Source organism: Vombatus ursinus, unplaced genomic scaffold (assembly GCF_900497805.2).
Source record: "Vombatus ursinus unplaced genomic scaffold, bare-nosed wombat genome assembly UNPS02014841.1, whole genome shotgun sequence".
In the NCBI taxonomy this organism is placed as follows: domain Eukaryota; kingdom Metazoa; phylum Chordata; class Mammalia; order Diprotodontia; family Vombatidae; genus Vombatus; species Vombatus ursinus.
This window is the reverse complement of record NW_020954619.1, coordinates 12,122,775-12,139,848: the sequence shown is the minus strand read 5'-3', so window position 1 is coordinate 12,139,848 and position 17,074 is coordinate 12,122,775. Positions and strand designations below refer to the sequence as shown.

At 35.8% G+C, this 17,074-nt stretch overlaps 1 protein-coding gene across 2 annotated transcripts in view; it reads left to right on the top strand.

The window, feature by feature from the left end:
* The window catches only part of SPTLC3 (serine palmitoyltransferase long chain base subunit 3), a 192,679-nt gene extending 178,473 nt beyond the window's left edge, over positions 1-14,206 (top strand). The window contains exons 11-12 of one of the 2 annotated variants that reach the window (XM_027840439.1): positions 9,656-9,785; positions 13,372-14,206. In XM_027840439.1, coding sequence (XP_027696240.1) covers positions 9,656-9,785; positions 13,372-13,485 — 244 coding nt within the window. In that variant the 3' untranslated portion in view covers positions 13,486-14,206. The remainder of the gene's footprint in view (positions 1-9,655; positions 9,786-13,371) is intronic. The other variant, XM_027840440.1, reaches the window with a different exon arrangement.
* The last annotated feature ends 2,868 nt before the right edge of the window (positions 14,207-17,074 follow it).

Sequence of the window (17,074 nt, the reverse complement as noted above, 5' to 3'; positions counted from 1 at the left end):
GAAGGTCAGTGGGAAAACTCTGTCACTGTGGTGAGAGTTAGAAGCTAGGTCTCAGCCACAAGTCCCGAGTGCGGGCCGCGACTGCCTACTGAGCTTCTGGCCCACAGACTGAGGGGAATCAAGTGGCTGATCAGAGGGGGACTGCAGTGATCTCTTTGCCAGTGCTGACTCTTGCTTTGCCCATGCTTGGATCTGGGTCACAGTTCTGAGGGGCGGTCCTGGGGCGAGGAGGAACACTGGTGTGGTGGAACTTGTTGTGGTGGTAGAGAGGAAACACCTCACCCCTTATCATAGCACCTTGGAAGAGCTGACACTTTTCAGGTCCCTAGAAATATCTCTGAAAACAGCTGTACAAACCCCTGAAGCTTGAGACAGTACATTCTCCACATTGGAAGCAGACTCTTACCTTAACAAAGAGTTTAAAACTCAAGTAATTGGCCGGGATCATGAGTAAGCAGCACAAAAAGAGTCAGACTGTATTATCTTACTTTGGTGACAAAGAAGATCAAAACATACAACCAGAAGAAGACAACAAAGCCAAAGCTCCTACATCCAAAGCCTCCAAGAAAAATATGAATCAATCCCAGGCCTTGGAAGAGCTCAAAAGGGATTCTGAGAAGCAAGTAAGAGAAGCAGAGGAAAAACTGGGAAGAGAAACGAGAGTGATGCAAGAAAACCATGAAAAACAAATCAACAACTTGCTAAAGGAGACCCAAAAAAATACTGAAGAAAATAACACCTTAAAAATTAACCTAACCCAAATGGCAAAAGAGGTCCAAAAAGCTAATAAAGAGAAGAATTCCGTAAAAAGCAAAATTGGCCAAATGGAAAAGGAAGTCCAAAAGATACTGAAGAAAATACTTCCTTAAAAAATTAGAATAGAGCAACTGGAAGCTAGTGACTTTATGAGAAATCAAGACACTGCAAAACAAATCCAAAAGAATGAAAAATTAGAAAACAATGTGAAATATCTCATTGGAAAAACAACTTACCTGGAAAATAGATCCAAGAGAGAGAATTTAAAAATTATTGGACTATCTGAAAGCCATGATCAAAAAAAGAGCCTAGACATCATCTTTCAAGAAATGATCAAGGAAAACTGTCCTGATATTTTAGAAACAAAGGGCAAAATAGAAATTGAAAGAATCTACCCATCTCCTCCTGAAAGAGATCCCTAAAGGAAAACTCCTAGGAATATTGCAGCCAAATTCCAGAGTTTCCAGGTCAAGGAGAAAATATTACAAGCAGCCAGAAAGAAACCATTCAAGTATTGTGGAAACACAATCAGGATAACACAAGATTTAGCAGCTTCTACATTAAGGGACCACAGGGCATGGAATATAATGTTCCAGAGGGCAAAGGAGATAGGATTACAACCAAGAATCACCTACCCAGCAAAACTGAGTATAATTCTTCAGGGGAAAAAATGGTAATTCAGTGAAATAGAGGACTTTCAAATAGAGGACTTGATGAAAACACCAGAGCTGAATCAAAAATTTGACTTTCCAATACAAGACTCAAGTGGAACATGAAGAGCTAAACAGGAAAGAGAAATCATAAGACACTTATTAAGGTTGAACTGTTTACATTCCTGCATGGAAAGATGATATTTGTAACTCATAAGACCTTTGTCAGTATTAGGATAGCTAGACGGAAAAATATATGTATGTATATATTTTTATATATATATATATATACACACACACATATATATGTAGATAGATAAATAGAGGGCACAGGATGAGTTGAAGATGAAGGGGTCATATCTGGAAAAGAAAATTAAGGGGTGAGAGAAGATTAGACTAGGAAAAGGAGAAAGGGAGAGGTAGAACAGGGTAAATTGTCTCACAAAAAAAAACAGAAAAGAAAAGGCTCTTATGGTGAAGGGGAAACAGGGGAAAGTGAGAGGGAATGAGTGAATCTTATTCTCATAGGATTTGACTTAAGGAGGAAATAACATACAAACTGAATTGGGTATGGATATCTGTCTTACCCTACAGGAAAACAGAGGGGGAAAGGGACAAGAGAGTAGGGGGATGACAGAGAGGAGGGCAGATTGGGAAAGGGGGTAATCAGAAGCAAACACTTCTGAGGAGGGACAGGGTCAAAAGAAAGAATAGAATAAATACGGGGGCAGGATAGGATTAAGGGAAATAGAATTAGTTTTTCACAGCATGTCTACTACGGAAGTGTTTTGCATAACTACACATGTATAACATATATTGAGATACTTGCCTTTTCAATGAGGGTGGGGGGGAGGGAGGAAGGTAGAAAATTTGGAACCCAAAGTTTTAAAAACACATGTTTTAAAAAAATGTTTTCACATGCAACTGGGAAATAAGAAATACAGGAAATGGGGTACAGAAATCTATCCTGCCCTACAGGAAAATAGGAGGGGAAAGGGATAAGAGAAGGAGGGGACAGACAGAAGGGAAGGCAGACTAGGGGAAGGGGTATTCAGAATGCATGCCATCTTGGGCTGGGGGGAGGGACGAGATGGGGTGAAAATTTGGAACTCAAAATCTTGTGGAAGTAAATGTTGAAAACTGAAAAAAAAAAACTGATTGTTTAGACTGAAGAAGAGAAGACTTTGGAAGAGAGGGCAGTACCATGACAGCAACCTTCAACTATGTAAAGGGATATCATATGGAAAAGGGATTAAACTTATTCTGTTTGATCCCAAAGGACAGTTCTAGAAACAAATGGGTAGGAATTGTAAATTTACACTTGGTGGAAGAAAAGGAAAAAAGTACCTTCTAACATTTAGAGTTAGTCAAAAGTGGGGTTACCGTGGAAGATAATGGATTGATTCTAACTAAAGAGCTTCAAGGAAAGGCTGGAAAATCACTTGTCATCAGGTATGCTGTAGAAGTGATTCTTAATTAGGTGCAGGTTTGACTAGATGGTCTCAGAAATCCCTTCCAATTGAAAGATTATGTGAATTGTAACCAATTAACCTTAACTAATTAAATTAAATTTTTCAAAATATAAAGTGGCGATCAATTACTTCCTAATTCCATAACTTGTAAAGTAATTCCCCCAGCATCTAATTCTAAAGGTCCTGATTCTCCTCAGTTATTTCTTGGGTTACCAGCTCTATTTAAAATTGTCACTGCTGTGTTTCCTTATCTGTTGAAATATCAATTTGGCCTAACTAATCTCTGAATTTCCTTCTACTTTAAGCATTCACTCAATATGAGTAATTTGACAGACTAGTGTTGAAAAAATATACATGGAAGAATTAACTGGCCCTACACAGTTAAATTACATGGTATTTCAGATTATCATTATGATTTGGCCAAAGGCCAAGATGCTTGTTGTGTTTGTTGGGGGAAGGGGTGATGTGCTGTATTATATGTGAACTTCACTAATACACAATTATTTTAATAACAAACCAACCTTTCAAAATCATTTTTGCCAGTTATACTTTCTCCACTGGTCATTCCTTTACATATTTATTTACTCTGATAAGAATGAAAGGTTCAAACAAAATGACATACATACAAGTGATTATCCATACTGAAGGAAAAGAATGAGTTAGTTGATCCAAAATAAAATTAATCCTCACCCATACCTCTCCTGAAATCTCTATCAATCTGGCACTAGAGGACAATCTCCCATATAACCAGAATGACTAGGAAACTGAATATTTTGATCAAGAATGTTTCAGCTAATTGAGAATTGTCATAAATATAAAGTAAGTATGGGACTGGGTGATAGTATAATTATATAGATTCACAGCTGATTAAGCATTTTGTAGCCAAAGAGTGTTGATTAATAGATCGTCAAATTGGAGATAGGCCTCTAATTGCTATGCTGTAGGTCTCTGTCTTTAGCCTGATACTTTAATCAAAAAGTTCAATTCAACAAATATTTACTAAATATTTACCATGCACAATGCACGCATTTGGGATACAAGTAAGATGTGGATATGAAGACTAAAAAAGAGAAATGTTTATCGAATTAGAGAATAGCACAAAACAGGAAGGAGGAGAAGATTAGATGATAAAATCAGGAATCAAAAGTATATTGGCTGACTAGAACAATGGGCCTTAACTTACAAGATAAAATTTCATAGGGGAAAATACAGCCCTGGACTTTGGTTTTATTAAGTCAATGGCATTATGTACAAGGAAACCTGGTTTTAAAGCAACTCACGTGAAAAAGATACATGAAGGTTTTGACTGCAAGCTCAATGAGAACCAATAATATGATGTGACTGCCAAAAAAAAGTAAAAGTAATCTTAGTCTGCATTACTAGACTACAGTTTCCAAAACAAAGGCAGTGTTAATTTCAATTCAATTCTACAGATTATAAGTCTCCTATGTGTAAAGCACTATGCTACATACTGAGGATAGAATGATTAAAAACACAGTCCCAACCGTTAAATAGCTTACAATCTATTACCAGGGGTAGCGCATATATACAAATAAGTATGACAGACAATGCAGAATGTGAAGGAAGGAATTAGAATCATACAAAGTGTTTAGGAAGGTCAAACGACAGAAGATTGAGAGCAATGAGCGGGCCATCTCTTTAAATGTACACTCAGTTCTAGCTCAGTAACCTGAATCATGAGATTGCTAATTACAAGATTTTTATCATCACAAAGTACAAACCCCTGTACATGGTGTCTCTGACTGAAACCAAGCAGGGATTACCTAAGCATGCTTCAAGAACTCTCTCTCACATCACAATCCACCCATGCTATATAAACATATATATATATATATGTGTGTGTGTGTGTATTTATACGTGTGTATATATGTATACATATACGTACATATGCACACATATACATATAGATTCTTTGCTTGTTCCACTCTTAGGGAAGGAAACAAGATCCCTGGTCTGGAAATGAAATTGAATCACGAGGTGAGAGTAGCACCTTAAGCTGCATAATCTACATGCTTCAACCTATTGTAGCATTTGCTGAGTATTAGAGATATGGAGAAGCAAAAACAATACAGGATAATGAAGTGGCATTAATGCTTGGACTGTTGAGTGGTAGAGCCCATAGAGGACTGGGCCTACAATCAGAATGACTTGAGTTCAAATTTAATGTCACACACTTATGAGCTCTGTGACCCTGGACAAGTCACTTGACTTCTGTCAATCTTCAGTTTCTTTGTCTATAAAGTGTAGATAATAACTGCACATACTTCCCAGGATTGTTATTAGGATCAAATGAGATACTGGTAAAGTACTTAGCACAATGCTTGGCACACAGCAGGCACTATATAAATGTTACTATCATTATTAAATACTTTGATTTTGTTATTATTTCTAGTTATTAGTAATTTTTATAATTCAATGGATCCATTAATTCATCAATATAGGCATTTCTTACTTCTGCATACAGGTCACAACCTAACCACATCTCACCCTTCAATATTTTCCATGCCCTCAGTATATCCCCTGTAAAAAAATCTCTCTACTAGAGGTTTTCCTTTAGCTATTCTAATATTATAGAGATGTCATACAACATTCAAGGCTCTCCATCTATTATTTTTCACTATTAATGAAGACTGGGTTTTTTTATCTTTTTTTTTCTCCCCAGTGTTCCACATAGTACCTAGGATGCAGTAATCACTGAATAAATGATCTTTGAATGACTGACAAAGCTACCTTACGAACTGTCCCCCCGTCCTAAAATGCACTGCCACCTCAACCTTATCTGTTAGAACCCCTAGTTTACTTCAGGAAACAGCTCAGATGCCACCTCCTGATCTCCCCAATTGTTAATGCTCTCTCTGTCCTCAATCATACTGTATTTACATGTTATAATTCCAAGAGACGATACACACCTTGAAGGCAAGGTTGTTTCATTTCTGTCTTGTCATTCCAAGTACTAAGCACGGTACCTAGCAAGAGAAAGTACTTAATAAATGTTTGCTGAACAGAATTTACTGAAGTTTAACTTAATGAAACAGTCCACTTCCTTTTCTGATCATACATTTTTTGGAAGGTAACATAAGAATCAAAACTGTAGGTGACCCAAAAAGTAATAGAAAGGGTGGATGTAAACAGCCTGCAGCGTATTACTTACAATAATCTGGTACACAAAATACTTTAAAAGACAACCAGGTGATAATATGACCAAAGAGGTGAACCAGCTACAACAAGTACTTATTTATATTTTAAGAAAAAACACTCAAAATCACAGGCATGGAAAGGATTTTTTTTAATGTAATCTAGAGTATAAAACTCAACCAAAAGTCAGTATTATCTGAAATAATGAAATATTAGAAATTTTTCTAATAAGTTCACAGGAAAAGCAAAAGTATCGCTAATTCATGCTATTATTCGACATCACTCTAAAAATCTTAAGTATGGCAACAAGGCAAGAGAACAAAATCAAAGGTATAAACACAGGGAAAGAGAATACAAAATTGGCATGTTAATTGGTTTAGAAAACCCCAGGGAATGGGCACTGAAAAAAAAAAAAGTTAATAGCTTCAGCAAAGTAGCGGAAAAGAACATAAATCCAAAAAAAAAAAAACAACCCACTAGCCTTTAATATACAGTACCCAAAAATTAAAAAAAATGAAATAACAGGAGTAATTACAAAATCCATAAAACATCACCGAGTTAACCCACAGGGATATTACTTGGAGGTTATTATAAAGAAAACTTGAAAGCACTCTTAAAGGAAGATGTAAATGAAGAGGAGTTCATTGTTAATGGTTAGGTTATAGCAAAACATAAATGATAACTACCAAAATTAATTTACAGATTAGCACTACAACAAACAGGCAGGCGATTACTTTATAGAACTAGAACAAAAAAAAATTTATTTAGAGAAACAAATAGTCTAGAACCTCAAGAGAAAGAAAGAAAAAAGGAATGAAGGAAACATAACATTACCATATTTCAATCCATACTACAAAACATCAATCCTTGAAACTATTTGGTATTGGTTAAAGAAAAAAATGTATAACAGCAGAACAGACTAAATAAGCAACATTCAGAAGCAAATGAACTTGAGTATAATGTTCATTAAAACCAATTAACACAAACTATTAAAGGAAGAACAGTCTAGTCCAGGAGTGGAGAACCTGCAGCCTCGAGGCCACATGTGGCCTTCTAGTTCCTCAAGTGCTGCCCTTTGACAAAATCCAAACTTCATAGAACAAATTCCCCTCAATAAAAGGATCTGTTCTGTGAAACTTGGACTCAGTCAAAAGGCTGCACCTAAAGTCAAGTTTCAGGTGAATATGTAATCTAAATGTGAAAAGTTCATTTTTTTAGTACAGAATAGAAGGAAGCACCTTTCACATTTCACAACTATCATTACTGGGAGAATTCTTAATCAAAAATAGACAATTTAAATTATATAAAACATGAAAGCATTTACATGACCAAAATTAAAGATTAGCATAAGAGAATTTATCAAGATGGGAAAAAATCTTTGTATTAAATTTTCTGCTAAGGGTATGATATTATAAACATATAAGGAATTGTTCCAAACCATAAGACAAAGAGGCATTCCCCAACAGAATGGTAGTGAAAAGATATGAATAATTTTCCAAAGAAATATAAATTATCAACATATGAAAATATTATCCAAATCCCTAATTATGATAGAAAATGTATATTTAAACAATTCTGAACAGAAAGAGTCAATGTTGTCAGGGTTATGAGAAGATGAAAATTCTGATACACTATTGGGGGAATCAATGCTGATACACTATTTTGAGTCAATCTAATCTCTCTGCAAATCAATTTTGAATTATGTGGGCAAAGTTACTCAACTGTTCATACCCTTTGACCCTGTGATCTCACTACCAGGCATACCAGGGGCATGCTGAAGCTAGTTCATAACAGCTCTGAGTCAGTTGTTAAAATTTCAGGGTAAGCATTTATATCTCACAAATCTTCAAACACTGTCAATCAAGGTTTAATTTATTATGTTATTCTTTATACAGACTTCAAGTAATGGAGAAAATATAAGTAATGCAGATTAACCTTAAAAGTCTGTCCTGCATTTTCAGAGAGCTGATTGTTAAGCATTTACCAGCACATCTCAGCATATACCCCAAGGAAATTCATGACAAACAAGGTCCTAATAACATCATAATAGTACTTTTTTGTGGTAGCAAAAGAATACGAAACAAAACAGGTTTCCAATGACTAGGAAATGACTAAATAAACTGTGATATACAAGTAGAACAGAATGTTAGTATACCCTAAGAAATTACAAATATGCAGCATTCAAAGAAACATGTTATTATTTCTTTGAAGTGATTCAAAGTAAAAAAATCCAAACCAACAGTAGTGTGTATACATATATATACAAACATATATATTAACACTAGAGCAGCTGAACTGAATGACATGAATGAATGAAAAATCTTGGTCCTAGAAATTTCTGATAAGCAAATATTCCTTCCTCATCTCAGTAGAGAGATAAGGAATATGATTGTGGAATGTAGTTTATGCTATCAGATACAATTTGGATATTATTTGGCTTTGCATAAAACCAAATTTGTTTATTACAATGAAGAATTCAATGGGACATGGCAGTTTAAAGGGAAATGACTCCAGTTTAAAAACAAAAGGCAATAATAAAAAAAATTTTTTTAAATAAGAGAACGGGTACAACCCAAGTAGTACACGGGTAGCCAAACAATGCTAAAAGACCTACAGAAAGGCCTGCAGTATGTACAGGACATGGGAAAGAGCTGCATGGGATAAGAAGGAAGGGGTAGGTTGAGAGCTTCACTGTTATACACTGTACTCAAAGTCTGAGATGATGGTTCCCTTTAAGTATTAAAATATATTTATTTTTATTTATTTATATATTTATTTATCTTTATTCCACTTTCATGTGCATTAAGTCATAGTTGGAAATAAGCTGCTGCCACCACACATCTCTCCACCAAACTTTGGGGCACCTGCAATTTTGATTTTCACAGACCATCATGTTCCAAAGATCAATCTTTTGTATTTAGAGAGCAGCTTGGCAAATTTTAAAGCACCATATATGCACACACTTTTCAAAACACATTCAACAGGTAGTAAAATCATCTTTTCAATGTCAGGAGATTTTATTGCCATTTATAAAGGGCTAATCAACTTTCATAGCCCCTATAACAAAACTCTGTATTTAGCATGGTCTCAATATTGACTAAACAGTTTCAAGTTATATTTGAAAGGTTACAAAACTATCATCTCCACTAACTGAGATGGTAAAACCCCTCACTCAAGATGTGAAGGCAACCCTGGGTTGTTGAAGAGTATTCTAACATAGCACAAACTCTAAAAGATCCCACCACATTAAACAGAGTTCTACCATGGGTTTTGTCCAGGTTTGTCTGTTATCCAAGTATTAGCTTAGCTTTATCTAAAAATATTAATCACCAGGCTTGCCAGAGGTCAATTAATTTTTCCCAGAAACTCCCAAAGATCATCTACTAACTTTTAAAGAGGGCTACAATGTATACTGGTGGAAGGCCTATACTTAGGAAAAACAGATCCATGAAGTCTCAAGAAATATTTTAAAGAAATTGTAATTTTCCTCAATTTCTGTTTTCAAGCATTGGCCACAAATAATTGTAACTCCTCACATTCATTTTCTTTTGTGGATAGTGTTGGATTATTGCTAATTCTCTTTGTTTTGTTCACCACTCCAACCCCTCCTCACCCGCATAGGGCATTTGCAAGAATCCTATTACAAAGAAAAATTGGTGTTGTAGTAGTAGGCTTTCCAGCCACTCCAATAATAGAAGCTCGGGCTCGGTTTTGTATGTCATCTTCACATACTCAGGAAATGCTAGACACGGTAAGTTCTCAAGAAGTTTTTTACTGGATTCTTCGTGGTCCTGTGGGCCAGAAAGTTCTGTTACTTTAGTTTTCAAAGATAGTCAATTGTTTAACATTCGGAGGTTCCTAGGTCTCCGCTGGGTGACTTGAAAAAAATACAAATCAAAATAGTAAACAAAAACTAAGCCTATGACAACAAGATGCCTAACCATATAAGAAATTCAGTAAATTGTGGGGTTGGGGGGCGGGAAGGAGTGATGATCAGCCAATTCAATGAAAAAATTCAGTCAATTAGGTTAAGCCAGTATTTTGGCATCATATAAAACTAGATGATTTACATTTTTCCACTACTGAATTAAGGATCCATTGAAGAAACTAGAATTGTTTAATCCAGAGGTGAGAAGACCTTGGGGAGTGGGCAGGACCATGATGATAATCTTTAAGTACATCAAAAACAGATCAGACTTGTTCTACTTGGTCCCAAAGAATAGAACTGCAGGTAATGGGAGAAAATTTAAGAAGGGCAGATTTATGTTCAATGTAAGGAAAACCTCCTAAAAATTAGTTCTATACAAAAGTACAATGAGATGACTTAAGAGGTCCTCATCCTATGCCATCAACCCCCTAGGGCATCTTCAACTAAAGGCTGGATGACCTCCAGCCTTCACTTTAGAAATGCTGAAAATCAGATTCTTGGCCAGATACAAGTTGCTAGAGATGGTCTTCAAGGTACCTTTAAATTCTGAGGTTTATGACTTTGTATTTTTAACAAATAACATTGACCTAACAGGTGTGTCTTACAATTGTTAAATAACAAATAAACGTATCATAATAAATCCAATAGACCAAGAACCCACTGGGACAAAGTGATGTGAAAGTAATTACAAATAGGCTTTCTTTCTCTGACATTTATTTCAGTCTTTCCTATGTCAGAGCAGAAGAATATGGTACCTCACACAATATGAAGAAATAAAACAGGAATTTACACCGTGTAACCAATGCACAGGTTCTCTGTCCTGGGCTCTCTTCTCTCTATACCCTCTTTCTCTCTGTCTCTCTGTCTCTGTCTCTCTCTCTCTCTCTCTCTCAGTGATCTCATCAGCTCCCTACAGGTTCCATTCTCATCTCTATGCGTGCAACTCCAAAATCTATAAATTTGGCCCTTATTCCTTTCCTGAGTTCCATATCACCAAACTGCCTGCCCCATCTCCATCTGGATGTTGCCTAAGTATCTCAACCTCAACATGTGCAAAATAGATTTCATTATTTTCCCCCTTCCAGTTACCCATCTTCACAATCTCAAAATCAGCCTATTCAAACCTCTTATGGCCCATATCCAATCAATTACCAAGATTCGTAGAATCTACCTCCACATTCTATGTTGCATCCATTCCTTCTTTTCACTCACAGACGCCCCCCCCCCAATAAGGTCCTCATCCCCTCTTACCCAGACCAATACAACAGCTCACCTTAATTCATCTGCTTCTCATCCATCCTCCACATTATTACCAAACTAATATTCCTAAAGCACAGGTCTGACCATTTCAATCTCCCACTTGAAAAGGATAATGCCATTTAAATACCTTCATAATCTAGCTCTAACCTATCTTTCCAGATTTATTTCACATTATTCTCCTTCATTCCCTCCATGCTTCAGCCAAACCGGCCTGCCTTGCTACTCTCCAGTACACAAAATTCTCTCTCTCAAGTCATGTCCTCACTTCTGCCTCTTTGAATCCCTTGTACTTTTTAAGGGTCACTTCAAATACCCCCTCCTATAGTAGGTCTTTTCAATTATCACAATTGTTAGTGCTCCTCAATATACTCACACAAATAGAAAAAATGAAATTATATCATATTTAGTTTGTATGTATTTAGTATTTACTTAACTATGTACATGTATATTTGTCCTTATATTCCCAATAACTAGTACAGTGCCTTGCATATAGCAGCAACTTAATAAATTCTTATTGAATTGAATTATATTGGAATTTAAGATCTATGTAACTTACACACACACAAACACACACACACATACACACACACACCTTAACTGAAATGCCAGTTCTGATTAAAGTCTTCATTTTATGTATTATAAGATTAATGATTAGCACAATGCCTGACACATAGAAGGTTCTTAAAAAATGTGTGTTGACTGACTGGCTGTCAAACCTTGTGATTATCACACAGATAATTTGGATTACTTTAAAGAGAAACAAGGACATCTGAGGCATCTAGTCTATCCCTTTTTCTCTGGCTAAGACCACATGTAAAACTCTTTTCATTTATAAAGGTCTCCAAGAAGGAGATTCTGTGAACAAAATCCACCCAGCTCTGGCCTCCCCTGATCCATTCTAATATTTAGTAACTCATATTATTCATAATTCTATATTTAGCCCAGACTAAATCCTTCCTGAAATAGCTTAGACCCCTTTCTGCTTACACACTTTTCTCACAAAAACCCTGAGATAGGTAGTAATGCAAATATTGCTATCCCTACTTTCCAGATTTAAATTCAACAAGCACTTATTAAGCATCTTGTGCATACAAAGCAACTGTACCAAACAGTAGAGATACTGCTCCCCCCCCAAAAAAATACAGAATCTACCCTTAAGAAGCTTACCCTTTAATGGGAAAATATAACATGTAAAGAGAACCTAAACACAAGATAATTTGAGGAGGGAAGGCAATAACAACAGATCAGTGTTAATGTCACCTCTATAGTTGTATCACCCTTTGGACTTTTCAAAGCACTTTCCCAACTTTCACCTCATTAGATGATAAGGGTAGTCCTTTGAAGTGGCTAAGATAGGCCTTATTTGACAGATGAGGAAACCAGGTCTCAGAGAAAAACAGATTTTTCAGATGAAAATATTTTGAAATATACAAAATGCCAAACAAATGCCACATAAATTTGTCTCTAGTAATAATGATAATTTATCAGAGTAGGAGTTATCACTTCACAAAGACAACAGTCTTTGCAGAACTATGGAATCCTAAAGAGAAATCCAAGAGACAACCTGATGCACTGACAGCCAATTAAGAGGCTAGTAACTGAAAATTATATCTCATGTGGAAAAACTTTAACATTTCCAAAAATCATTTATTATTTATGATCATAAACTTCCTCATCATTAAAGCAGGATACCTTACTTGTTTGTGTAGAGAATGGGACAGACACTATGCAATTGAAGGAGGGCAAATACTGTCCAATTTTTTTTCAAAGAGAAGAAAATGGAGTATGTAAATTAGAGCAAGTGAGTTTGACTTCAATTCCATCACTCCCCACTGCAGCTCAACACCCAGATTCAGAAGCAGGACAAATTAATTAATCAATTCTAGTTGGTGGGTGAAGAAAAAGGGGAGGAGTGTCAAAGAAAGGATTCATGAAAAAAGACATGAGATGAGTTTTGAAGGATAAGTTGGATTTTGAGGATGTGAAGGGATTAAATCAACAACTTAAAAGTTAATAAGGGTTAGGGTTCAGAAAAATAATTACAAAATCTTACTCTTTTTTGTTTAAAATGGATTACCATAAAAACAATACTACAGGTGTAACTAATGTGGTGTACTGAAAGAACGTATTCTAATTATTGTCATTGCAGGTCTTGAAAGAGATTGATGAAATAGGTAATCTTCTGAGACTGAAATACTCACGGCACAAAAAGTCAGCTCGTCCTGAACTACTGGATGAAACAAGCTTTGAACTTGAAGATTAAGTTTCCAAGCTGGAAGAGAACAGAGACTTTGCCAAAAAAGACCTCCCTCCTTGCCTCAAAAGGAATATAAATGTATTTCTTCTCTTTCTTAGAACAGTTTTCGTTTCTTGAGTAACCAACTCAATTGAGGAAAGCACTGCTGTTGAAGTTTTACTGTCTCCAACTTGTTCCTATAGAGGCTGAAATACAGTTCCAGATTTAAGTTTCTCCTCTCCTAAGGCTTCCCAAAGAAAAACACACTTCTTAGAGTATTTTTGATGGCAAAGAGCCTGGATCTCATTTGCTACCGTGCAGCCTCATTGGATCAGTGCCTTTCAGGGAAATGGGGAAAAGAGGTTTAAAATTTTAATTTAGCAGGTTTTATTGTGCTTTATTTAGTTAAAGCATATTTCATCTGCAGACTTGTGGGATGTTTTTATTTGTACCAACTCTAAAAGCATCTATCATCATTTTAGAACGTTTCAGAAAAAAAGAGACATGAATTTCTATTTGCCATATTTTCTATTTCTCAAAAGTCAGGTGCTGAAAGAAAATTAATGCTTTGAGGGAGTAAGTAGAGCTGGTGAACAAGTACTGGAGAAAGTCTTTGAAGAAAAATAGTCTTTTCCTCATATTGACCCTACATGGTTTATTCCAATTTTCTAAGTTTTCCTTTCCAGAGCATGAGCCAAATTTAGGTCTGGACGTGAGTGTGGTTAAAAATAAAGACTTTTTCTCCTAAGATGGCTGACTCTATAATTTATAGTAACCTAAATACTGGTAGTGCCACTCAAAGTTTCTGTTCAGCATGTACAATATAAATCCTGTGAATGAATAGACATTCTAATTATTTATTTTTCACTTTGGAGAAAATGCTGAGTCAATTCATGTTCTTTGGCCACTATCACAAGATTACTCTTTAAAAAATTTTATCAACTCAAAATATTTAAAATAAATTTATAATGCACTTTACCAAACCTGTGACACCCAGAACTAAGTTTATCAAGGAGTCTTGTCACCTAGCATCTTGATTGAGATAAAAGCTGAGTTTTGAACTCAGTGAGCTTTTTTTTAATATGTGAAACACAACTGACTGTAGCTGAAACATTTGAGCTTGTGGCCCAATAATTATGAAGAGAGGCTTGTCAATGACCAATGTTATTTGTGTCTGACTGACATGCAGAGATCTGCTGGGAAAACCTTAGCTGTAAGATAAACATCCAGCTGGCATTCAAGCAGAGTTGGAAAGGACAAACAGTGATCTTTTAGTAAAGCTTCCCTAACTGTAGGAATGAGCTACATAACATTTCATTCTATCAAATGACATTATAAACAAATCAGATTAAGAGATGTTTGGCTTTCTGTTGTACAGATGTACCCAAATTTTCATGTTCTTTATTCTACGGTTGTAACACAACCCATGTCTACAATGACAGATTTAATGAAAGATGGGAACTGAAGGACTAGATACCCAAGTCCCAGAAAAAGGTAGGGAGATTAGAGACCCAGACAGCTAGGTGACTAGTAAATGTGGGAGCTGAGGGGCTAGACAATTCAGTCATTAATGTTCATTACTTATTAAAGGAAGTTTGTGTTATTGGGAAATAAATAAAATCTTTAATTATATTGGTTTAAAAGTGGATTACTATATAGTACTTGTGGATATGTAAAGGTTGTGTTTTATTGTGGGGAAGAAGGCAGTGCTGAAAATTTGGTAACATCACCATACCGCTGTTGTTTCTGGTTTGGGCTTTGTTTTTTATAATTAATTCAGACGATAGTTAAGGTACTGAAAGCACTAACTTTTGCGCATGAAAGCAAGTTTACTGTATAAATGTAAAAATGAAAATTCTTTTGTTTACTGGACAGATCCATTTCAATAGAATTATTCCTAGTAAAGAGTCCAAAATGCATGGGTCTTTGATTCTACAAGGGAAATTGGGGGTGGGGGGGGTAGATAGGTTTTCATCTTTAATTCTGGATCTGTGCCTGCACTCCAAACCTATGCAATGGTTTTTAATTCCTAATGAATGCTTTTGGACACAGTCATGTGCATATTCACCCAAGTGACTTATTTTCACTAAGGGGCCAAAGCTGTATTTTTTGCTGGAAAGTGATGACTTTTCCCCTTGTGGGGGAGGGTGCTTTCTCTTCCTCAGAGTCCAAGGGATTGGGGGGACAATTTATTATACTTCCGTACTCAAGACAAAAGACTTGTCTTTTTAGGAGGCTCTCTGTCCTACATATGCTTAATGAGAAAACATCTAAGTAAAATGGAGTACCCTTTGAACACTTCAAAAGGAAATGTGACAGACAGCATGTTTTTTAAAGGACTAGTAATATAATGATAAAGGTGATTTGAATATAGAACTGAATTTTTAGTTTTGATAAAAATAAAAAATCAGTGTTTGGCATCTAGGGCCTTGCTGTTAATTCCAAAATTTTCAAGGACTTAATAAATGTCTCATAATAGAAAAATAGGTGTTTCTTTGGCTGAGTCTACAAGGTAAGTGTATTCCCACAATATCTCTTCTGGCCTTCCTATTATATTCTTGCATCTTTCCTCTGATGCTAAATTTGGTATGAATTCCCAACTGTCTCAGCCCACTACAGCTCAGAACTCCTAAGTTCAAAAGATCTGCCAGCCTCAGTCTTCCTAGTAGCTGGGATTTCAGGTGTTTGCCACCATGCCCCACTACATATTAATTCCTATTTATCTTAACAAATAACCTTTTATCTTACAGTCACAGTTTCCAAATATCTTGCAGCGTTGTCTACTTTTGGTTAACATTTCAGTTATCACCTATTTCATTTCCCTTTTTAAGAGAAGGCTTAGTCTTATAGACTAATTTTATATAATGGAACTCCTGGGATGTAGGTCCATTTCACATATTGAAATTGAAAATACTTACATGGGTTAAATGAAGCACATTGGTCCACTACTATACATGCAAAGCCTCTTATCCTCAACTGCAAGATATTTTGCCTGAATTATTATGCTGTCTTTTGGATGCTACGTGGCATAAAGGATAGCACACTGTAACATTGTAGAGCATTAGAAAAGTTAAGAAAACTGGAGTCTGAAACCTGTCTCAGACACATCAGCTATGACCCTAATTCACTTAACCTCTTTTGGCCTCAGTTTACTTTTCTGTAAAATAGGGAAAACAGCACCTACTTCATGAGGTTGTGGTGATGATAAGGTGAGGTAATACGTATGTGTTAGTACAGTGCTTTGCAAACTTTAAAACCTATAAAAATGTTAGCTATTACTTTCACTCTTTTTATCCACATAGACTCACAATCAGTACCAGAGTCTACTCATTTTCTTCTTTTCCCTTTGTATGGTTCTTAGATGTCCTCCTTCTTTTTCCTTGTGCATCCACTCTGACTATTTTGTCTTTCTTTCCCCTTCATTTTACCCTTTTGGGAAAAAAAAAAACTTAAATCCTGATAATTTTTTATCACCAGCAGCACTCCAGTGATACAAAATTCTTAACACTTGTTCAAAAAACATTTTAAAAACAAAGTCATTATCTTCTACGGGTCTTGCTACAGTTACCAAATATCAAATATTCCATAGAACTCAAGTCAAAATCAGTCTAAAATA